General features: G+C 38.4%; 1 protein-coding gene across 2 annotated transcripts in view; it reads right to left on the bottom strand.

Moving 5' to 3' along the window:
* LOC135196200 (GATA-binding factor C-like) overlaps positions 1-25,000 on the bottom strand; it is a 151,233-nt gene that overhangs the window by 59,070 nt on the left and 67,163 nt on the right. Inside the window, exon 2 of one of the 2 annotated variants that reach the window (XM_064222805.1) lies at positions 9,910-10,476. In XM_064222805.1, the coding sequence (XP_064078875.1) occupies positions 9,910-10,476 (567 nt within the window). The remainder of the gene's footprint in view (positions 1-9,909; positions 10,477-25,000) is intronic. The other variant, XM_064222806.1, reaches the window with a different exon arrangement.

The raw sequence follows: 25,000 nt of genomic DNA, 5'->3' as shown, positions 1-25,000 counted from the left end.
TCTTATGGTGCAGTCAGCAACGCGGAGAGAGATCAAATATATGGTCTCTAACACCATGACTCCGTAATAATAAATCTCTCTTTCTTCCATTCGTAATGTAATTATAGAATTATCTGTATTCCATCTGGGCCTCCACTTTCCTTTCCCCTTATCAGTAAGTCCGTCTGTTTGTCTGATTGTTTTTTGCCTAGTCTCTCTCTCTCTCTCTCTCTCTCTCTCTAACGCGTTCAAATTGCTATACATAGTTCTTGCGAACAAACAAATATTATCAAATAATACTGTTTTTTTATTCGCTGAATAAACTGATATGCACAGTTCTCATTACAAATATGTAAATACAATCAAAGAACAGTAATCAAACCTTCTCTCCCCTTTTCTCTCTCTCTCTCTCTCTCTCTGTATCTCTTTCAGTCTCTCTCTCTCTCTCTCTCTCTTCTCTCTCTCTCTCTCAAGCCTGCTCCTTGGGGAGCTTTTCGTTGCATTCCGAGAAATTATCCACATATGTGTTCATATCCCTTTCGTTTTTCCGGTGGGTTTTGTTTTTTGCGAGTTTCTCTCTTTGTCATTCCGACTGTGTTTTTGCAGGGTGTCTCATGGCTTGCCTATCTTTCTCTATCTGTCAATGGTCTCGTCTTTTACTTCACGAGAACATCTGCTTACGCGGTTGGGTCCCTCCGGGGCGTGTGCTTGTTGCCCTCTTTGCCGTGGAGGGTTCCTCTGGGCCAACCATTTGGGGCGACTTCTCTGCTTCTGTTTGTTGGTGCCATTGCTCTTGCCATCGGAAAAGTCTTGTCTTCATTCTTGCTGTTATTGAGAGTAGCAGAATTTGGCTGAAATCGTTGTTGCTAAAGAGGTATCATCATCATCGACATGACTATTGTGACACAAATGCTATCGTACTTATTGTTGTCGTTGCATAGCTTAAATTCTGACGTGAGATGTATACTCGTTTATCTCCTCAAGAAACTGAAGAACACAACATATGTTCATGTTAGATCAAAAATTAGGTTTGACTTTAATTAAAGTCAATGGTTGAACCCTGGTTAAGAACACAGTGTGGATGATTACCGAATTTAGGTCAGGGGCAAAGTGACAGTACAACTAAACATACGAGTATTAAAGTCACCATTGGTATTAACTAATGATAATGCACACAAACGTCATTAATTTGTTTGTGTGTTATGTGTATATTTTTTTTTATAGTATTTTTAGTCATATCATAAACACACATACACACACACACACAGACACACACACCCACACACACACACACACACACACACACACACACACATATATATATATATAGATATATATATGTATATATATATACTATGTATATATATATATATATATATATGTATATATATATATATATATGTATATATATTATATATATAGATATATGTATATATATATAATATATATATATATATATATATGTATATATATATATATACACATATATATATGTGTATATATACATTATGTCCAATATCTTAACTTCCAGATTTCCACACTTTCATTAGAATTATGAATAACACGCCTAACACAGTGAATGGAAGTGACTTTTCATACCTTGCTCTCTCGAAGGCCTACAAAAGGAATGACGCAGGAAGCTCATGATCCCAGGAATAACAGATCTATAATTTGAAGAAAGCAGAATTCAATAACGAGCGTTTGCGATTAATTTGTCATAATCACACAGAGAATGAAGGGAAATTTTGAGAAGGAATCTAAATACATGAATAAGCTCAAGTTGTTACGGCTGAAGCTACTTGATATACAATCTTCCAAACAAGCCATAAAACAATCTGCTTCTGATGTTGGAGTGCTGGAAAAAGATCCAGAGGACGAAAAAAAAAAGCGCTTCTCCTCTGAACATTGTTCCAACAATTTTAGAGTAAACCTTCACTCATGAGAGAGAGAGAGAGAGAGAGAGAGAGAGAGAGAGAGAGAGAGAGAGAGAGAGAGGTGAGCAAGGGCAATTTCAATCACTAGCGATTGCCTCTGTTCCGCAGAAAAATATCAGTGAAACAATCCATACCAAAACATATGTGTAAATAATAAGTATAATATCACAGTTAAAACTCAAAATACCCTTGATCTCCACTGACGACTCTTTCAAACGAACGTCAAATTTTCCATGATCTATTTTTATCGTTTTCTGGCTAAGTTACACCATTAAAAAATTCAGTTGAAAGTTTTCTGTTTTGCAGAAGAAAAGTCGAGAGGTCTTTGTTGGGGTTCAAAGTACAGAAGAATAATCTCAATTTGTGATTCACGGGGCTCAAAAGAAATTCTATAGTTTTGATAATGCCGTCTTCATCCCAAACTAAATGGTGATTTTTGGAGTTGAAAGCAGTGGCTTCACTTAACAAATTCCGATAACTGCACATTGTCCTATGAGAAGTTCCGGTCAATCGTCCCCGACAATAAACAAAATGTGACTCTCAGCCTTAATCCTGACGAACAGTTTAGACGGTGATTCGTTACCAGGGAAGAGGCGATCGTTATTGGAGAGCTATTTTTGGGTCATCTTCCTTCTTTTGGAAGTTTCTCAGTTATTGCCCGGGGGAAATGATAGCCATTATGATAACAATGGCTTTCGACCGTATTTCACGAGTTAATGTGTTTTGTAAATTCTGCTTATTTTAATAAACAAAACAATCCATTTCACCAAAAGGCTTTATTTAAAAAAAACGAAAGCTAAATTAAAAAATTGACAAAACAGAAATGAAACTAGCATTCAAAAATCCACTTTAATATATATATTAGATTTCATGTTCACTATAAATTTTTTTCATTCACAGGAGAAAACAAACAAGCTGATACAAAGAACAAGATCGTAAAGAAAGCGCGATTACTAAGAATGCCTGGTCCATAATAAGTCTTGGGTTTGATATTTCCAGTGCCTTTTGGCTAAGCCCCACCTCCAAGAAAGTTACCGACTCAGTTTTAAGTTCACAATTTAATCGCAATGAAGAGTACCGTTAGTAGGGAGACATCCTTACATTAGATCTGTCCTAGAAATACATGACTGACAGGTACGTTTTTTTGTGACCTCTCCTGAGCTACTCGCCAATGTTCAAGTTGACTCTTGAAAGGCAATTTTGGGACTGTGCTCTCTATCACCTTCCCCTACAGAACTTCCTTTCTATAGAACTCCACCGTGGCGCTAGGTACCTCCCTGACGGGCGACCCCTAGAAAAGGGTCTTCTTTCTTCGTTCCCTCCTACCTCAGCCAGCATTTCAGATCAGTCACCCCCCCCCCCCCCTCGATCCCCGTGTTTAGAACCCACCACCGCCCTGATAGCAGATGATAAGCCTCCGTCTGGCGCCCACTCGACCATGACGTAACTGTGGGCGTGGGAAAGCTGACGGGCGTATCTGTGCCTTCATCGGAAGCTTCTGAGCTCTACTGTGCAGATTAACCAGCCGCTGTGTTGCCAGATCACCATGGAACGCATAAAAAAGCCCTGTTTTTCAGTCGGCCGTTTACCTAAGCTCTCATCACTGACAAGAAGACTCCGGCCGGTAACATCAACGAACTCTAACCTGATGCCGGCAAATAGAAGCTATTTGAGCTCTGGCAATTTTTATCTAGTAATCTCATTAGTATTAAAAGATAATTACGGGGAACGGTGACATTAATTATCCCATGAAATATTTTCAAAGATACAAAGCACTTTACAGCATATAGGCTACATGAGAAAGGCCGTTCATTCCAAGGTTGGGAAAGCTTAAAAAATATTGAAGGAATCGTGATAGCATGATGAAATAAAGGAAGACATTTTCACCAGGACAGCAAGTGGAGGAAAGGAGGAACATTTGATGGTCTAAATCTAAAAACTTGGCTTCACTCGTATTATGCTGAGCGTTGCCGCGGCATCCAACATGAAGGATGGGGGACAAATCTCCAAAATGGCCCTACCACCATCATAGCATTCACTTTACATTATGCCTACTTAGAACGATTATCATCTCCGCTGAGAAGATTATGCGAAGTGAGGTACGATGGAAGAGGCTGGCCGGGGGAGGGAGGGAGGGAGGGAGGGAGATATGGAGGAGTGAGGGGGTTGGAGGCTTGAGTGGGGTTGTAAGAAGGGTGGCCTAGGATGGTAATACCCAGGATGTAATCCCGTTTCTTAGAGTGAGAGAGAAAAAGGAGTTTTCGCATTGTGAAATGGGCTTTGAGAGCAATCCCAGGCTGCTACACTAAATTATAAGGACAGACGAACAACGGCAAAAGCTTCCATGGTACACGGTTTCAAGTGCACAACTTCTATCACTAAGAAGTCCCAACTAGTTAAAGTTATGTTCAAAGCCTAATATAGTGCAATTACATAGAAAGTATGATGTAACGGGGCATCATTTGTAATACAGGGCAAACTTCACTCCGGCGAAAGTATGAAACTTAAATGCGAAATGAATATATACTCCAACTAGAGATCACTGGAAAAGCACCAGTGAAAAAGCGCGCTTCCCACAATCCAGCTTCCGCATCTCCAGAAACATTATCACTTTGAGGATATTTTAGTTCGTTCGTCTTATCACTGTTTGTTTGTCTGTATGGTGTTTTGACGTTACATGGAACCAGTGGTTATTCAGCAACGGGACCAACGACTTTACGTTCTACATGACTTCCGAACCACGTCGAAAGTGAACTTCTATCACCAGAAATACACATCTCTCACCCCTCAATGAAAGACCATACCAACCACGCCACTCTTATGTCTGTAAGTCCCAAAACAAAAAAAAAAAACGTTAAAAAAGAAAGATATGATTTATGTACACGATAAAAATACTTGTATTCTTAATGGAATTGGCTTATGTAACGTTTGCTGCAATATTAAGGTCGTCTTCGGTAGCAATATTGGCCAGCGTATTTAATGACTGAAAGTAAGACTGACTATTTCTTAAAGTATTCACAATTCTCGAGATAGAAAAAAAAGCACCAAATGATTCTTATTTACAGTGATGAGAAATAACAAGCGAGTCTATAGATTCTATTGTGTTGCTCTTCTAGTCTTCATTCCCTTCATCTAAACTAATATTTCCTTTCATTTAATCAATGAAAAGGCTGTTTAATCCAGCCTAGTTAATTCTGCAGAATTAAACAGTGAGAAAGAGCACACACTTAAGGAATGAGATATCGTTAAAGCTTTTTCTTTTGCAAAAACTAGCTCCTTACGTATTGGAACATGGATTGTTGAATGGCTTCCCCTCTCTGTAAGTCTTTTATTAGACATGAATACAAATCTACTGGTTCAAAATACCGCATTAAATGACAGCCTTTCCTATGGAATGTGGGGTCTTGAATTCTCAGCACAACATGTAGCACTTGCGAAACTGAACTCCCAGAGGATCTTTTCTTAACGCGAATCTCTCATTGCAATTATCTTCCTGTGTCTTTCGCTAGTGTTCCCGAGTCTCCATCTCAGTTATTTGTTTCTTATCTTGTTCCCTTCTCATGGGCTTCATCTAGAGTGAGGCTTTAATGGTGTGTACAAATGAATAAATAAAACAGAGATAAAAAGCCAATGGGGACCCACAACGTCATATTAACTTCGAAAATAAAGAAGGTGTCGGTAAAGCATAATTTTCGCCGTCGTTTATCAGGGTCTTGAACGCGCCCTTTCTATCTAATCTGAATAAACGACCCGCTTGATCGTACTACAACTGTAATCACTGTGCTTATGATTGCAGTTGTGGGTTCCGATTCCATCGAAGAGGGTCCTTGATGCTACAGCCGTGTCCTTTCAAACCGCCACTTCGGACTCGCTTGCAAAACCGCGGCAAATACCCACATTCAAATGATTCACTTTGGAAGTTAACTTCACCCTTGTGTGACCGTCGGGTAAACAGAATCTTTCTGGTCGTTCTCACCCGATTCGCTATATCAGCGGCTGTCAAAGGAATGGAAGAAGAAGAAGAAGAAGAAGAAGAAGAAGAAGAAAGGATAGACAAGAGAGAGAGAGAGAGAGAGAGAGTCTACCATGCATTAAATGAATGAGGAATCTCCCAGCAGGAGCGTAAGCTTTAGAAAGGGCACCGAGCGACTATCAATCAGAAGAGATGGACGGCCTCTATAAATTTGATAATCTTCCGCCATTACAAGCAAGGGGGGTGCCACCGGCTCGGAAAGCCGATGGGCTCTGATACAGCAACCCCCAACCACTGATTTTCTCAGCCTGCCACGTAGCCATTTGTATATCGGATGGGACCTCCCTTCTAATCTGAAATCGTGGTCGAATCGTATGATTTCTCAAGAATACCATTTAAATTGTGAGGCTCATACTTAACACAGGTAACCTTTTCTTTCTCTCTTTCAGTCATATTTTTTTTCTGTTTCTCTCCATTCTTTTTTTTCTTAACTTGCCATTCCGGATTACAATCAAGTATTTAAATTCGGGGATGATGGCGAAGGCAATTGCTACCAGCCATATTTATGCTCAGCTACACAACCCTGATGACACGTCCGGCAGACATTATCAACGGGGCAGTGATGATCACTTTGGCGAATAATAAAAACTTTTTCTTTTTCGAGGATGTAACCCGTAATTATTCCGTCGTTATTATTTCGGATTGGGCTCTCCCGCCTGCGCTTATTGTTCTTCTGATTCTGTTACTTTCTCGCCTCGTGAGAGCTTGATCTCTCTCGCCAGTCTTCGTTGTTTGGTCCCTTGCATTTCTCCTCCCCCATGCTCCTCTGTTGGCGTCCAAAAGTCAGTGAGCACTAACTGAATGCTGAGAGCTAAAGCAAACGTTCTCTTCTGTTCACCTACGATGATAGTCGGCTATAAAGTATCTTAGTTTTCTAATATGTTGAAAAACTTGACTATTTGAAGCACGTAAAAAATTAAAGGTCCACTATTCCATAGAACGCCTCTCATGAGTGCCTGTTTGACCTCTTCGCTGTATAAACACTAGACTGTCTTTTAGTACTGTTCTCTTCTTATATAGCTGTTCATTGCTAGGCCTGGGCATCAAGTAGCTAGATATATTTCAGCTGGAGAGGACGTTTTACTAAAAAACAAGCGTTCTGATTTCAGATATGGAGGTGGCAAGGTTAAGTTGTTCAACAAAATGGGATTTTCCTGTAATATTCAATATGGGTCAGTCGACTTTTATCCCACGAGTATCTTGATAAAACTCGTACTTCGGTATCTTAAGATTATACAATGGTATATGAAAAGAGAAATAAACTGATCTTGAAATACTCATAACAATCAAATTAGCTATTTCTGCAATATATATTTCAATTCTTTCTCTTTTTTTGTACATAAATATCTATCACCAGATCGAAATACTACAAGACGAAATACCTTACGAAACTTGCGTAATGTCTTTTCCTGAGACTAACGAACGGATCTAGATAACTGATGCATCGATGGATGGCTTTGACAATTCTGTGTTTCTGAATCCTTCCAGCGATTGCAGATTCTGCTCCTCGCTGTTGTTTTTGCTCAGTGTTCGGAGTTAATATTGATCCAATTTTCCCATTGTTTTTTGACCAACTACATTATCCGCTACGATCGTTTCAGGTTTTTACAAAAATGATGTGTCACGGACGTTTTACTCTTCTAAAAAATGCTTTCATTCCAATGATATGAAATGATTTGTATTTCTGTTCACCGACGAATCCCAGGTACCACAGACCACAACCACCGTCGTATAATATTTTATATTTACATCTGCCTCGTTTCTTTAAGAGCCAGTCAATTTTAATGAGACACAAATAATAGAAAAATCTAGCGTTAGTTTCTTTTGGTAATTTTGAATGATTCTGAAGTTACAGTTGTTATTAATGATCAAAATATTAATGGCATATTCATCAGCTGTATAATTTGGCTTATTATACCTTTTCATTCAGTGAATTATATCAGTGAAAACTTAGGAATCTTAACTAAAGTTCAAGAAGGAAGAATAAAAACATAATACTAAAATACATAGACTCAAATTAGAAGTAGCAGATAGAAACAAAAAAATACAAGTGTTACAAAGCGAAGGCAACAACGAAACCAGCAATTATTAAGTTCATAAAAGTAAACAGAAGAAAATAAACAGCAAATCAAAATCAAATAAATCAAATGTTGAAAAATAATGAAGAAGAGGGTCGTCATTTCCTTACAGTCAATGATTTTGGTAAAACTCTTTGCATAACAATTGAAATCTGAAGGAGCAAAAGAGGAACAAGCATCTCATTTCCCGTGAGTCATTAACGCTTGACACTGTATAGCTATTGTCCGTCTGGGAGGCCGGAGACCTCCGCTGCATAATTGCTGATGACGTTTCTATATAATTATTGTGAAAGGTCCGGTGCGTGAGCGAACATGGCCGCCAAGAACGGGATTCCATTTCCTGAAGACCTCATTTTATTTATTGATTGATTTAAATTGCCATTTTGATTTTGAGGAGGGCAAATAAAAAGAAAAGAAATGATTGATACACTACTCTGAAGATTTGTTTTTAAGACACTTTTAATCGATGAGATTTAACTCTCCATTAATGCATCAAAAGATAAGTACGATCCAGTTTAAGAATGAAACAATCAAACAGCTGTTGTTGTTTGATCAGAGTGCGTGACGCGACGTTTGCACTGATAGAATAAACACATACAAATCCAAAGGTCATAAAAAAGTCAAGTTTCCAAAGTGAGGCTTCACATGTCATCCCGCTCTCGGCGTGGGTGTGGTGGCACTCTAAGTAGTTAGGCATCGGTGCTCTTGTGTTAGTGGGCGGCCCTACGGCAATTTGGGAGGGCGGAACGGAGAGACACCAGAGGTGAGGGCAGGTCCCCATCTTGGGACTCGTTTCCTGTGGATTATTGCTCTCGTTTGGCTTTGGCTTCGTCGAATCAGAACAAACGTCACTCGAATAAACTACCATTAACATCATTTTGCACTGCAAAACAGATACAGAAAATAGGACGAAAATGGATGCTGTATCTCATTCCGCTTGACTAGGTTGGATATGCAAACAAATTTTGGAGGCTTTGATCTAAATGAAATAGTTATGAGAGAAATCTCGTATTCAAACGATATTTGAATTTTGGCAAATCCTTGCTTAACCAAACTTGTCATCCTTTTATGATAATTCGCATTAAAATTTTTTATGACAGAATACCTATGATTTCTTTTGTCCTCAGAAATTCTTAAGCATAAAAAAATTGAAATTTGGAACCTTGTGTTGGCTTAGAGGACGTGATGCAAAACCTCTACAGCTATATCTAGAAGCTTGGTTATAACTTTTTAGAGAAGTTTAATTAATACGTTTGAAATTTAACCAACTTGATTTCAAGGCATTCATTTTTAATGGGAGAAGCAAGGAGGTATCATTTGGACAAAAAGGTGATGTTTAAGCATCTGGAAAACAAAACTAATTTTGGTGTAAGATTTAATAAAATACTGAGACTGGAATGTAGAAAAGATCAGTTTTTGGTGCTCTGGAAACGGCTTGAAAAATAGCGGATTTAAAAAATGACAATGTTGATTCATTAAGAAATTTAAGGACCGGCAACGCAAGCCAACAAACAACCAACAATATCATAGGTTAAATTTACCTCACGTCATTTGATTCAAGAAAAAAAATCAACTTCCATTTAACATACTTTTTGAATGATCATTCCAGAAGGGAATTACCAATTATGCAAATGGTGGTGCTTCAGTTACGTACATAGCAAATATGAGGAAAGATACACCATAATAACTTAAAAGAAAAAAAAAACATTGGGACGAATAACGAAGCTTAATTGACGCATTTTGCGCCAACCAAGCCGAGAGCAATAAACAGGAAACAAATGAGCGACGTTCTCCTGCCAAAGGAGGAACGAGTCCGAGAGATGGGCGCCTCCCTTCGCACCCCTTTCGTTGCTCCCTTTCGCCCTTCGGGTTGGTCAGGCCTTACCGGCGGAAGATCGAGGTTTGGATTTGGGCTTGTCGTGGGCGAGCGCCTTGTTGAAATGTGAGGAGGGCGGATAGTAGGGGTTGGGGAACTCTGGACCCCCGCTCAGGGAGCCAGGGTAAGGGGGGTAGGAGGGAAGTAAGGGCGTGGCTGAGGCCTCCCCTCCGCCCCCACCCACCCCCGATGTGGAGGAATAACCCGCACCTTCACGCCCGCTCTTGTTGACGCAGCCGCCCAAGGGAGACAGCATGGGCGCGCTCTTCAGGTCTGATCCGTCCCCGCTCCCTCCCATGGAGTAGTCGGAGACTGGCCCACCGCCCCCTGTTCCTCCTGCCATGGCCTCGTCCTTGGAAAAGGCCGTGGCGAAGAGGCCCGACGAAGAATACGAGTATGAGTTGGAGTGAGGGGCTGGCGAGGTGGAGGAATGGGCGTGGGCGTAGTGAGGAGGTTTGGTGAAGGGTGAATGCCACGACGGAGAGGAGCCTCCCACCACTGATTTATCTCCTCCGAGCCACGGGTGCAGCGGAGAGGCGAAGTGGGGCCGGAAAACCTGCCCAGTGCCCATGCGTGCTGTCGGGGAGAAAAGAAACAAGACCAATATTACATGAGTTATAGAAACACATCTCATACCTCTACCACTACTATTAATGTCAATGGTAATCAATATCATCAAAACAGCACAGTAATTCTATTTCTTTCACTAATTTGGAAGGACTTGATCTTATTTCCTCATGCATATAATGCTCTCATAATAGTCATTTAAATAACTAGCCTTAAATGTTAATGTTATTATATGCCCACTTAGTATATGAATATTACATAAAATTTTTTAACATAATTTATTTCTTCTGACCCCAACTATTTCTAATAGAATTTAACTGAATAATTATCCTGAAAATCCATCTGATCCGCACTGATATATTTGTACTGATGTATTGCTTCTTGGGAGCAGATGCAGAGAACGAAAAGAGAAGAAATGATGTCGAAATGTACTCAAGAAGTAAAATGTTTTTCCAAATTTCCTTGAACGGACACTTTCCTTTATATTATCGTCGTAAAACACTTTTTGCTTGTTCATCTTCCTTTCTCCTCCACATAACTACACGTTTGTTTTCAAAACTCTCTACAGGGACTGAATAAATTGAGAATTTATACCCCGCAGTTGATCCTGTAATTTGTTAATGAATAACAACCTTTACTATCCTAACTAGTAGAATGTCTCATTATAAGACGCTACAATACCTTCAGAGTTTGGGATACGGTGGTAATTCTCCAAACGCTCAGGGTATTCTCAAGTACTAAAATTCTTGCCACGGTATTCTACCTAAAAATAATTACATTGTGGTAATCGGAATGGGTTATAATAATTTTCCGCTTGACAACTGAAGGAGAATAGACTCGTGCATGATTTACCTAAACCTAAGAATGACCCTGTGTATAATTTTAGTTTTCTGAAACGAAAGCTATTGTACTGGTTTTGTCTGGTTTTGTCTGCCCTTCCGCCCTCAGATCTTAAAAACTACCGAGACTAGAGGGCTGCAAATTGTATGTTGGTCATCCACCCGCCAATCATGAAACATACCAAATTGCAGCCCTCTAGCATCAGTAGTTTTGATTTTATCTAAGGTTAAATTTAGCCATAATCATTTCTGGCAACGATATAGGCCAGGCCACCACCTGGTCGTGGTTAAAGTTTCATGGGTTACGTGTCACGCAGCATTATACCGAGACCACCGAAAGATATATCTATTTTCTGTGTCCTTGTTTATATGATACACAGAAAACTCGATTCTACTGCGCATGTTTTTCTTGTTTCTTATTGTTTGGGGAATTAACTGTCTTTAATGGAACTAAGCTAGTGTTTGGTTAAGATATCAGTCCTCAGTTAATAGCAGATTGCAGTTAATTTTTCTTCATGAGAAGGCAGCTTATTTCATGTTACCAGGATCATCGCTGATCATACTTCTCATTTCATAATGACGCTGACATCGGAAGTTAGCTTCTTAATTGAGTCAATTTCTCACGGCTTCAGATAAAAGACGCATTTAACGCTAACTTCAGTTCAGTAGAATATTTTTATATTCGATGGTCGATGGGGCAGGAAACTTAGCTCCTTGGTCAAGCCTTCAAGGAAAAATGAAAGATTATGGAGCCCTAAGCTGAAGGAAGTTACAGAGCAGCATCTTGAGATCTTGAAAGAAGCATAATAATTAAAAAACAGCTGTTAAAAGAAAATGCCAAAGTCTGGCTGTATAGGGAAGAACGTTTACCTAAGTAAACAATTAAAAGATTACTAACCTAAGTAGAATAACGCAAGATATGGCGGATTAGCGGATTTTGTATGATTCCTTTCAAAGAGGCCTGCTAATACCAAAAAGTAATCGCACGGTTCACAAATGCTATAAAAGAAAAAAAAGGAAACAACTGGATAACCTTTTATATACAATTAACAAGACAGGTAGAGTATACTTTCGCAATTAAGATCATTCCTTTTTGAACGTTTCCTTTTCAAGAACTTATGACTCCGTATATTTTTCTCAATTTCGCTAATCCCAGCAGATGCAATTTACTAAGAAAATTGGAGTTTCCTATTTACTGCCGCAACAATAATTCGAAACCCTGGAAAATGACTCTCCTTTGGTGCCTGTATGCAACTTGATTGGCGTACAGATGGGATTTTATAAAATTGACACCATTTTAAAAAACTTAGGAAAATTGAATATCAAAATAGGATCAAAAGGAGACGTATTTAATACCCGCAAAAATTAATATTGTTTTGCAGAAAACCCAAATTCAAAAATAAAAATCTAATATTCCACTTTTCTGTCATTATTAGAAATACTTATTGAAATGATACCTGTCAGTTGTATTAACTTCAAAAACGATATAATTCTTAAAGACAATCATAAACCTTTAGGAGAGCAGAGAATGGCATCGACAGAGAATATGGGATTTAAATACAAATAGCCCCCTATTCAGCTTGAAATCAGATGGTGAGGATCGTTTCGCTTACTACAAATGAATAACAACGGGAAAAAATCTTTGCAAAATCAATTAAAACACAATTTAAGTAATTTTGAAAGAGAAAGTTGACTCTGATGTTCTGGACTCGCAGTTTGTGCCTCTACTGACTTGGCACCCCTAAGATGCCACACCCTGAAAGGACACAATGCAAACAGCAGTCAAAATAACCGAGGAAGTTACCGAAAAACACAAATGATGCAGTCAAAATTAAATAAGATCATTTTAGAAGAACAAGTTACCTAACCCTCTTGAAAATTATGCATTAGAAATGAATACTTCCAGAGCAATAAATAATTCAAACATTATTAAGCAAAGGTTTTCCTATAACTGTGGAAACTGCTGCCTTGCAGTCTTACTTTTTAGTAAAAGGCTAGGCCCACCGCCAATAACTGGAAACTGCTGCCTTGTTGTCTTACTTTTCACTAAAAGGCTAGGCCCACCGCTAACTGTGGAAACTGCTGCCTTGCTGTCTTACTTTTCACTAAAAGGCTAGGCCCACTGCCAATAACTGTGGAAACTGCTGCCTTGCTGTTTTACTTTTCACTAAAAGGCTAGGCCCACTGCCAATAGCTGTGGAAACTTCTGCCTTGCTGTCTTACTTTTCGCTAAAAGGCTAGGCCCACCTCTAACTGTGGAAACTGCTGCCTTGCTGTCTTACTTTTCACTAAAAGGCTAGGCCCACCGCCAATAACTGTAGAAACTGCTGCCTTGCTGTCTTACTTTTCGTTCGGACCTAAAGGCTAGGACCACACCGCCAATAACTGTAGAAACTGCTGCCTGCTGCTTACTAGCACCGCCTAACTTGCTTTTTGCTTCCTTGTGGTACTCACTAAAAAGCTAGGCCCCCCACAACCCCCCTGTGGACGCCTGAAATGCAGTCTTGCTTTTCACTAAAAGGCTAGGCCCACCGCCAACAACTGTGGAAACTGCTGCCTTACATTCCTGCTTTTCAGTAAATGGCTAGACCAACCGCTGATAGCTGTGGAAACTGCTACCTTGCATTCTTACTTTCTAGTAAAAGGCTAGGCCCACCGATAATAACTGTGCAAACTGCTGCCTTACAGTCTTACTTTTCAGTTAAATGCTAGGCCCATGGCGATAACTGTGGAAACTGCTGCATTGCAGTCTTACTTTTCGGCAAAAGGCTAGGCCCACCGCCGATAACTATGGAAACTGCTGCCTTGCAGTCTTAATTTTGGGTAAAAGGCTAGACCCACCGCTGATAACTGTGGAAACTGCTGCCTTGCAGTCTTACTTTTCAGTAAAAGGCTAGGCCCACCGCCGATAACTGTGGAAACTACTGCCTTGCAGTCTTAATTTTGGGGTAAAAGGTAGCTACCACATGCTGATAACTGTGGAAACTGCTGCCTTGCAGTCTTACTTTTTGGCAAAAGGCTAGGCCCACTGCCAATAACTGTTGAAACTGCTGCCTTCCAGTCATACTTTTCACTAAAAGGCTAGGCCCACCGCCAATAACTGTGGAAACTACTGCCTTGCAGTCTTAATTTTGGGTAAAAGGCTAGACCCACTGCTGATAACTGTGGAAACTGCTGCCTTGCAGTCTTACTTTTCAGTAAAAGGCTAGGCCCACCGCCGATAACTGTGGAAACTGCTGCCTTGCAGTCTTAATTTTGGGTAAAAGGCTGGACCCACCGCTGATAACTGGAAACTGCTGCCTTGCAGTCTTACTTTTCAGTAAAAGGCTAGGCCCATCGCCGATAACTGTGGAAACTACTGCCTTGCAGTCTTAATTTTGGGTAAAAGGCTAGACCCACCGCTGTTAACTGTGGAAACTGCTGCCTTGCAGTCTTACTTTTCGGCAAAAGGCTAGGCCCACCGCCAATAACTGTTGAAACTGCTGTCTTGCAAGTGATCTTTTTCGTCAAAGGCAAGGCCCACCGGCAATAACTGTGGTTGATGACAGCAGGGGCATGCGGTCGTAAAAACCCCCTTGCCAAACAATAAACCATGCCTGATGTTGTAAGGAATATGATATGGCGTGGAGAGGTTTGGTAGAGGATGATACCTTTGATGGAAGGCAGTGGAGAAGGCGCATCAGGAAACCGACCCTTTAATGGAGGGGTAACGGCGGGAAAGAAGGGGAATATGCGTATATAATATATATACACATTGTAAGTATATATATATATATATATATATATATATATATATATATATATATATATATAAATATGTATGTATGGCGTACATATACATACATACACATATATGTATACAGATATATGAATAAAAATATGCATAAAATGTCCACGATTATATATATATATATATATATATATATATAATATATATATATATATATATATATATATATATATACTATATATAATAATATTAAAACCAGGGCTTGAATGAAGAGCATCTTTATTTGCGACTAGTTTCGGAGATTTACTTTCCTCCGTCATCGGGCAATCTATAATGAAATATTATTTACAATTAAAATCAATGACGTAATATAAGTTACAGTAAAACAAAACAAAATAAGATAAAATTACATAATTATTATAAGTTACATTAAAATTAACGAAGCAAAATAAAATGTAAAATTACACAATTACAAGACATAATAACCTAAACTCGCAGCAAAATCTTAAAATATAGAGAAATACATTGTTTGTTGTCAAAGAGAGCAAAAAACCTAAAAATCTAAAAACACAGCAATTCAACAGACCTTTCATTATTACAAAGAGAGGGTTTATCTCTTATGGTATATAGAGACTCAACCACTCCGAGCTCCATTGCGTTGGTTCTGCAAGTAAGGACTGAAAAGGAATCTACATTGATAGGATGGTCATATTCTTCAGAGTGTTGACGAATGGCACTAAATGGTGGTTTGCTTAATGGCCTATTTGTCCTAACAGATCTTCCGAGATGTTCGAAGATGCGAACCCTGAACTGTCGTTTAGATTTTCCAATGTACATTGCACTACAGCAATGACACTTATACTTATACACAATAGCTGACTGCAGTTCAGTTGGTATCACATCCTTGAACCTGAAGAATTTTTGTAATGTAGATTTAGGCTTAAATATTACTCGAATGTTTACTTGTGGGTAGAATTCATGCAAAAGTTTGGTTACTCTTTTTTTAACATTAAAGGACCTATTTCCAAGAAACGTGATGGGAAAATACATAACTGCTCTGTTGACAGTGACAGTTGTAGGTTTTGGAAGTAATAATTTTTGAAGCTCCTTTCCTATATACGTATCAGTAAAACTTTTGCTAAAACCGTTCAAAAATAAGCACTGCTTGATGAAATTAAACTCTAGGTTCATATTAACATAATTTGCACATATATTAAAAGCCCTCGATGTTAAGGTCGTAATCAAATTTCTCTTGAACTGAACAGGAATAAATGAGGACATTTTGGTGGTCAAACCCGTGAAAGTCGGTTTCCTATAAACAGATGTGATAAATCCGTTTTCACTGTGGCTGATTAGTATATCAAGAAGGCCAGCGTTTCCTTCTGCCTCGGTTTCTGAAGTGAATTCGATATTGCTGTGCTTTGAGTTCAAATATTCTAAAAACAGTGAAATGTGGTTACTAGATCTAAAGATTAAGAATGTGTCATCGACATATCGCCTGTACATCAGGGAGGTTTGAAATCTTCGGGACATTCATTCAACCATTCCTCTTCATAATGAGCTAGGAAAGCATTGGCTAGTGTTGGTCCTAATGGGGGGTTACCCATTGCTACGCCGTCTACCTGTTTATATACCTCCTTGTTAAACATAAAAAAGCAATCACTTACAGCTAGTGATAACAACTGATGAAACTGTTGTTTAGAAAACTTTTCAATTTTATCGGCATCTTTAAACAAATCGTTAACACATATGTCAATTGTTTCCTTTAAGGGTATGTTAGTAAACAAAGATTTAATGTCAAAACTGGCCATTACACATTGCTCATAATTCACTTCACAAATTTCTTTTACAAAAGTAAACGAGTCCTTTACACTGTACTGGTTGGAGGTGATCGGTGTTAGAATAGGTACCAGAAATTTTGCTAACTTGTAATTAAATGTACCAATAGCAGACATTATTGGTCTTAAAGGACAATCTTCTTTATGTACCTTAGGTAAACCGTATAAAATACCTGGTTTTGAGCCTGATGTGAAAAGTCTGGAATACAGAGAATCATCAACAACACCTTCAGCTTTCAATTTTCTTAAAAACCGGTTTATCTTCTCTTCCTTGTTTAGAATAGTTAAAAGAATATTATCTTTAACAGATTGGAATTTGGGTATGATCACTCAATACATTTAAGCATTTTAGAAATATAATCATCCTTGTTCATTAAAACTACCCAATTACCTTTATCTGGCTTCAAAACTACCACAGATCTATCGTTAGCCAAATTCTTCAAAACTTCGTTTTCTTCCTTAGAAATATTATGTACATAAGAATTCCTATCCCTATCATAAAAAGAAGAAAATGCTAGATGTTTCAGTGAGCACTTGAAAAACTCAAAACCCTTATTATCTCTATCATAGAAGGAATGGTTAAGTATGCCTTTGAAAAACATTTCAAATGTGCAAAAATGGTCAATAAAATCAGGTTTACAGAAAGATAAAACATAATTCAAACCTTTACATAAAATCTTTTTCTCAATATCGGAGAGAATTCTACTCGAGTAATTAAAAATAACTTTATCATATGGAACACCATTATCATCAGTGAAACCTAATTTTCGGAGTTTATTACTTTGCACAAATTTAACACGACTTATCTTCGAAGAGTTACATTTATCAACGAGATTCAAAAGATGGTTGAAATCTATCCAAGACACCGAATTCTTCAGCTGCGTAGTTAAAGAGTCCTTTTTGATAACACAACAATCCAAACTACGTCGTTTGGCTGCTAGCTCTCTTCCTAAGAACTGGCGTTGGCAGTTACGGTAAAGGCGAGTATGATGCAGATGACGGTCGTATAGTTTAAAATGCAGGAAACTAGGCGTAAGATTTTGCTGCTGACATGATGATAAAAAGTCGATATCGCATTTGATCTTCCTGAGTTTGTAGTCAAATCGTTCTAACGATCTATACAAATGTAGCACTGGAAATCCATAACGACGAACTAATATATCAGCAATAGAAGAGTTCCGTGGAAATCGGAGACGAATAATAAATATTAAAACCAGGGCTTGAATGAAGAGCATCTTTATTTGCGACTAGTTTCGGAGATTTACTTTCCTCCGTCATCGGGCAATCTATAATGAAATATTATTTACAATTAAAATCAATGACGTAATATAAGTTACAGTAAAACAAAACAAAATAAGATAAAATTACATAATTATTATAAGTTACATTAAAATTAACGAAGCAAAATAAAATGTAAAATTACACAATTACAAGACATAATAACCTAAACTCGCAGCAAAATCTTAAAATATAGAGAAATACATTGTTTGTTGTCAAAGAGAGCAAAAAACCTAAAAATCTAAAAACACAGCAATTCAACAGACCTTTCATTATTACAAAGAGAGGGTTTATCTCTTATGGTATATAGAGACTCACCATCCGAGCTCCATTGCGTTGGTTCTGCAAGTAAGGACTGAAAAGGAATCTACATTGATAGGATGGTCATATTCTTCAGAGTGTTGACGAATGGCACTAAATGGTGGTTTGCTTAATGGCCTATTTGTCCTAACAGATCTTCCGAGATGTTCGAAGATGCGAACCCTGAAAGGTCTGTTGAATTGCTGTGTTTTTAGATTTTTAGGTTTTTTGCTCTCTTTGACAACAAACAATGTATTTCTCTATATTTTAAGATTTTGCTGCGAGTTTAGGTTATTATGTCTTGTAATTGTGTAATTTTACATTTTATTTTGCTTCGTTAATTTTAATGTAACTTATAATAATTATGTAATTTTATCTTATTTTGTTTTGTTTTACTGTAACTTATATTACGTCATTGATTTTAATTGTAAAATAATATTTCATATAGATTGCCCGATGACGGAGGAAAGTAAATCTCCGAAACTAGTCGCAAATAAAGATGCTCTTCATTCAAGCCCTGGTTTTAATATTTATTATTCGTCTCCGATTTCCACGGAACTCTTCTATTGCTGATAATATATATAATATATATATATATATATATATATATATATACATATATATACATACACACATATATATATCGTGAAAATGTTATATAAATTTTTTCTGTATATACGTATATGTGTATGCATGTATATGTATGCAATACATACATACATACATACATACATACATATATATATATATATATATATATATATATATATATATATATATATATATATATATATATATAAGAAGGCTGAACTTACCTCGAATGTTAATTCTATTCTTATTTTCATAAATAATCATATATATTATGTTGTGAGACTGTCATACTTCCAAGAAACAAAAGCCAGATGAAAATATATTCAACAAATAAAAAAGAAATGCGCAAGATATAAAAATAAACAAGCAAAAAAAATAAACAAGCAAAAGCGTCTGGTTGACTTCCTACAAAAAAAAAAAAAATGACTGCTAGAAAAAGTATTTTCATTTGAAAACCGAATAAATTCGCCATCGGCGTCATGTCGATGAATTGCATCTGCTGCATAAAAATTCACTATCGGACCGATTGAATTCATTCACTTGCACGAATATGGAAAATTGGTGCGGACAGCTACAAATAAGCCCTTAAGTCTCTCTCTCTCTCTCTCTCTCTCTCTCTCTCTCTCTCTCTCTCTCTCTCTCTCTCTCTCTTTCCCCCCCCTCTCTCTCTCTCTCTCTGTTAACAAAAACTGGGGTTATAAAAATCTTAATATTTATAAAACTTTTTTCCCTCAGACCAGCCACTGAACACATCGAGACTAGAATTTAACTCCTGTTTGACTAGAACAACTAGAACAATACAAATTTCCAGATTTTTCCTAGAACAGTAAATAGTTCTGATGTCTAGATAGTCTGACATTCCACCGCCCCCCGTCACCCGCGCCCCCAACCCCCCGAAAAAAAACGCTACTTCCTACTGAAATGATTTTGTATACATTTACGTTTTAACTAGCCAGCCTCCCCCAAAAAAGTACTCCCTCTCGGTTGAAATTTTTTCTAACTCATTAATTAAATGAATTTAATGATGCTTGAAGTTGTGGGTAAAATACAATGCTTGTAATTATATGATAACTTGGTGAAATAAATGTCATACTCATCAGCTGCATGGCGGCACGCAATGTTATCAGTTTCGTCGACCTTTAAAATTCTCGCGCAATTTCGTTTTCACCGACCAACACTATAAGGCGAACAAGAAATCGTGTAGAGGGGGCGGGAGAGAGATTCTCTGTCTCTCTCTGTCTCTCTCTCTCTCTCTCTCTCTCTCTCTCTTAGTATTATTTTCTGTCGTACCTCATAATAGTTACGCCTTTCTCCCTTTTCTTGTAATTTGCATCCTCATCGTTGTCTCTATCTGTGATGAAGAGTCTCTCTCTCTCTCTCCTCTCTCTCTCTCTCTCTCTCTCTCTCTCAGTATTATTTTCTGTGTTACTTCATAAAAGTTTCGCCTTTCTCAATTTTCTTGAAATTTGCATTTTCATCTTTGTCATTAACTTTGGTGAAGAGCGTACTCCTCTCTCTCTCTCTCTCTCTCTCCAAATGTTTTCTGTGAAATTTCATAAACACTATCAATTTTCTATTCTCTTAATTTATTCAAAATCGTATCTCTTCTTTATCTCTAGTCTACAGTGAATTTTTAATCATCTCCCTCTCTCTCTCTCTCTCTCTCTCTCTCTCTCTCTCTCTCTCTCTCTCTCTCTCTCAAATTACAATGTTCTGTGTTGTTCGGTGAGAATGAACTCCCACGTTCTTCATTTATTTCTCCTTATCACGTAATTTCTCTCTCTCTCTCTCTCTCTCTCTCTCTCTCTCTCTCTCTCTCTCTCTCTCTCTCTCAAATTACATTTTTTCTGCGTCTTTGATGAAACTCACTCTTTATTAAATTCCCAGTATCACATAATTCCCAACTTCCTCTCTCTCTCTCTCTCTCTCTCTCTCTCTCTCTCTCTCTCTCTCTTATAAATCAAGGATGTTATCGGTTTAGATGATCTAGGGAATAAATCGCTATGGCAGAAGGCAGAGAAAAAATCCGAGAAATAAATCATAATCGTGCGGACGAAGATATGATAGCGACGTCCCCAGCGCACACACACGCACTCACACAAACGCACATGAAATATGATGAGATAACTGAAAGTCGAGTTGGGTGTGTGATCTTTCAGTGATAAGTAATATTGGCTTTAATAATTATAGTAATGATAATAATGATAATAATAAAACGGAGAGCAAGAAGACCAGAGAAAGATAAGTGGAGGATATGAAAGAATGGGGTAAAGCATGAACGACAAATTGTTGCTTTGCACTGAGAAAATTGCACTGGAAACATGACAATAACACGAATAACGACAAAACAATAATGTTTTTGTAGTTACTTCGACACGAATAACTACGACTACAACGAATCAAGTGATCATATTAATAATGCAAAGTGGTAGCAGCAGCAAGAGCTCCCTCCAATCAAGCGAACAATAATAACATGAAACCCAATGATGAACTCGACCTGTCGCCCCTTGCGTTAAGGGCGAGATGTTTGGCTTGGCTCCTTTCAAAATGCTTAGCGACCCTGCCAAGCAACTCTCTTTTTAAGTCGCATCCGCTAAGAGCCTCGTTAGACGTCATGTATTGCGCAATAGATGTTAGTTATTGATGAAGATAAAACGAAAGTCAACAAAATTATGTACATCAGAAGAGCAGTTTTAGAGAGACCTGGTACACGACATATTTTGTTGACCAATTTTTTATCACTATACAGGTTTCAGTTGTTTATGTTTGCATTTTATACGGCGCTGAAAGAAAGGCAAATTTTTTGTTTTTTAGTTTTGTAGAACGGGTACCAGGCTGTAATTGCAATTGCCCGTCAGCTCAACAACAACTAATAAATGCTCTTGTCTTATTAGCTAAAATTAATGGTGAATAAAACTGACGCAGTAGGAAAAGGTGGAGCGAGCCCGTTGGCCATTGCCTTACTGTGGGTAGGTGTTAAAAGGGTGTAAGAGGGCTGGTGTGGACCACCGGACTCTGACTAGCCACCATGGCAGTTTGCTCCTTGAAGCCCCCAAACGCTTGAGACAGTTCTGCTTTAGGTTCAAATTATTAAAACAACTGCTTTATTATGCGACTCACTTATAAACAGAGGCTCTTTGATTTATGCTAGCGTAAAATGAAACTGCATTCAGCATCTTTATAACAAAAAAATAAGGATAATTCATTCTCTTTTATACTGGATGAACTGTTTAGGGTAAAAATCTGAGAGAGAGAGAGAGAGAGAGAGAGAGAGAGAGAAGAGAGAGAGGGGCATTTGTAGGCAATTTCAGAAATACCCGTTTTCTGTGAAACAAAAAATCCGACCCAAAACAAAGAAAATGTAACAAGAACTTCACTGGGAGTGGACGGCGAAACAATTCACAGGCACACACGAACGCACGAACGCGTCCTTTAAAGCATACTGCCTCGTATTTTGAATATTTAAACATGTTGAGAAGGATTCACAACATAATGCCGAGTAAATTTGAATAATCTGCAGACCGCGAGAGTAATATATGAGCTTCACTGATTATTTGATTATAGACTGGCTGATATAAACTAGGCATATCTTGACTGGAAATAAAAGGGTTTCTGGAAGATCTCTGGAGACCCGTGTCTTACAAAGCCATCTTGCCCCAGCGATGATTCAGGACCCCTCTCGTACCTGGCAGCCTATAATATAAACAAATATTGACTAGAGAGCGTGATAACCACTCATGATTAAAGGGCTAACCAACATGGAGTCGCGGAGCGATTAGAGGGCTAACCAACGTGGCGACCTTTCGATCGCTTATCCCAAATGGTTCGAACGTGACTTCGGATGCTTTGAGTCCCAGATGGATGGAACCTTTTCCAAGGAGAGAGAGAGAGAGAGAGAGAGAGAGAGAGAGAGAGAGAGAGAGAGAGGTTTCCGCGAATAAGAAAAAAATTAGTCACAATTACAAAGGACAAATCACAATTAAAGGTAAATAGAGAATGTGCTTGTATACGTGTGCGTGTTGGAGAGAGAGAGAGAGAGAGAGAGAGACTTAAATCAGAATTCCGGTAAGACAGAATCTCAAAATTTATATAGCGATGTGTCGATGGACGGGTAAGCAGAGACTTGAGAGAAATATAAATTCAAAATTCAAATTTCAAAAACGTCCGGGATCAGTGAAATGATGATAAGTACTGGGGAAATTCTGTGTATTGTACAGAGTAGGTAATTAATTAAAAATTAGTAAAGGAACAAATAAGAGAAAGTGGGCATAAATGTCCTAGCAAAACCAGTTCTGAAGACATTGGAACAGAAATAAAAAAGAAAATTCAAACTACAACGGCTCAAGTTTACATGAAGTTGACTTCTTGAGAGATATTGAGGTCAGAAAGCATTTTTTGGCCAACAACTCAAATAGTCAGAAATGAGATAGGCACCGGTACCCTGATATTCAGACGACGAATATCTCATGAACGAAACCTTTACCAGAAATCACGGCGACTTGACTCTTCCGAAAGAAATGGAATTCGTTCTCGACCGGGAATATACATGAGCGGATTCTGCGGTTGTTTGGTTGAAGGTCCTTCGAACATTATCAGTTCTGCATGGCCTCCCTAATATATGTAAATATAATGATAAGTTCCCCTAACTATTTGTGTGGTAATTGCCGCGCTATTTCCGCTACGGGATTAATTGGCCATGTAAACTCCGAGGGAGGGAAGGGGAGGGAAGGGAGGGTGGGGAATGGCTCTAAACACGCGACCAGGTCCCGGAATAAAATGAGCCGCGACCGCAAACAGTGGCGTGCAACCCCCGTGGAGTTTACCCGATCCATACTCGCCCGCTTTTGTTCGTTTCGTGGCCGTCTCCTCTCAAGTGACTCATTCCTTCCTTTTCTTGCAACGACTTGGGATGTCTGTCTCTCCATCTGATTTCGGTAATGTATGTCCAATTTCAATAAGTCACTTGATACAGATGGCATTAAATGATAAAAATCAAGATTTCTGCAATTCGGATAGAAACTAAAATCAACTGACCCTTTCTTTTGCTTGTGTACAAATTGATACAAATCTGGGGAGTCATTTCATTGTAAATTCGAGTGCGTTGGAAGCTTTTAAAAGGCCCAAGTAGTGTTACAATTAGAATACAAAATTATTTTTTTTTGACAAAATGTCAATACGGGTGGAAAGGATTCCGGCGATCTCGGATGGGGAGCTTCTGCAGATATACAGCAGATTTTAGACTCAAACTTGCATCGTGGTGTTTTGTGTTTAAGTTTGTTCTTATTGCAGCTTACGGCAGCGGCTTATCAAACCAGCAATAAGAATGTTTGAATATAGAATAAGAAAAGAATTGGCTGCTGAACTTCAGCTAAGGAAACGATGAGAGTATAACAATTTTATACGTAGTCGGTAATACATTGAAACCACGTTTCTCTCTCTCTCTCTCTCTCGCACACACGAGTTGATATTCTATTTTTTCCGTTTGATCTAATTCTGACGAGGAGTCTCTCTGTCTTTCGGTCGGTGTTTCTAAGCCTCGTCTGTTCCCCCTCACCAAGTGTCCGACCAGGACACCCTCCCCTCCGTGTCTTCTCCTGGGACCCCCACGGGAGATCCCAGGTCACCCCGAGGGGCTTTCGCTATGCCAGCTATCCAGAGTCTAGTAGGAAGAAGAAGAAGAATGAGAGGAAGAAGACGCTGTGAGATATGTTGAAAGTCAGTAAAAGTAAGACTCAGAATCCCGCAACTCGCGATAGGAAGAGATCTGTATCTTGGAAGTGCGCACACTCTTTGGGATTCCCTCTTCTCTCTCTCTCTCTCTCTCTCCAACGTCAATGTTTTACTTGATCTCCCTTTTTCTTTACACACACACACACACACACACCACACACACACACACACACACACATATATATATATATATATATATATATATATATATATATATATATATATAT

This window comes from Macrobrachium nipponense, chromosome 17, assembly GCF_015104395.2.
Source record: "Macrobrachium nipponense isolate FS-2020 chromosome 17, ASM1510439v2, whole genome shotgun sequence".
NCBI lineage: Eukaryota > Metazoa > Arthropoda > Malacostraca > Decapoda > Palaemonidae > Macrobrachium > Macrobrachium nipponense.
This window is presented reverse-complemented; position numbering and strand designations above follow the sequence as displayed.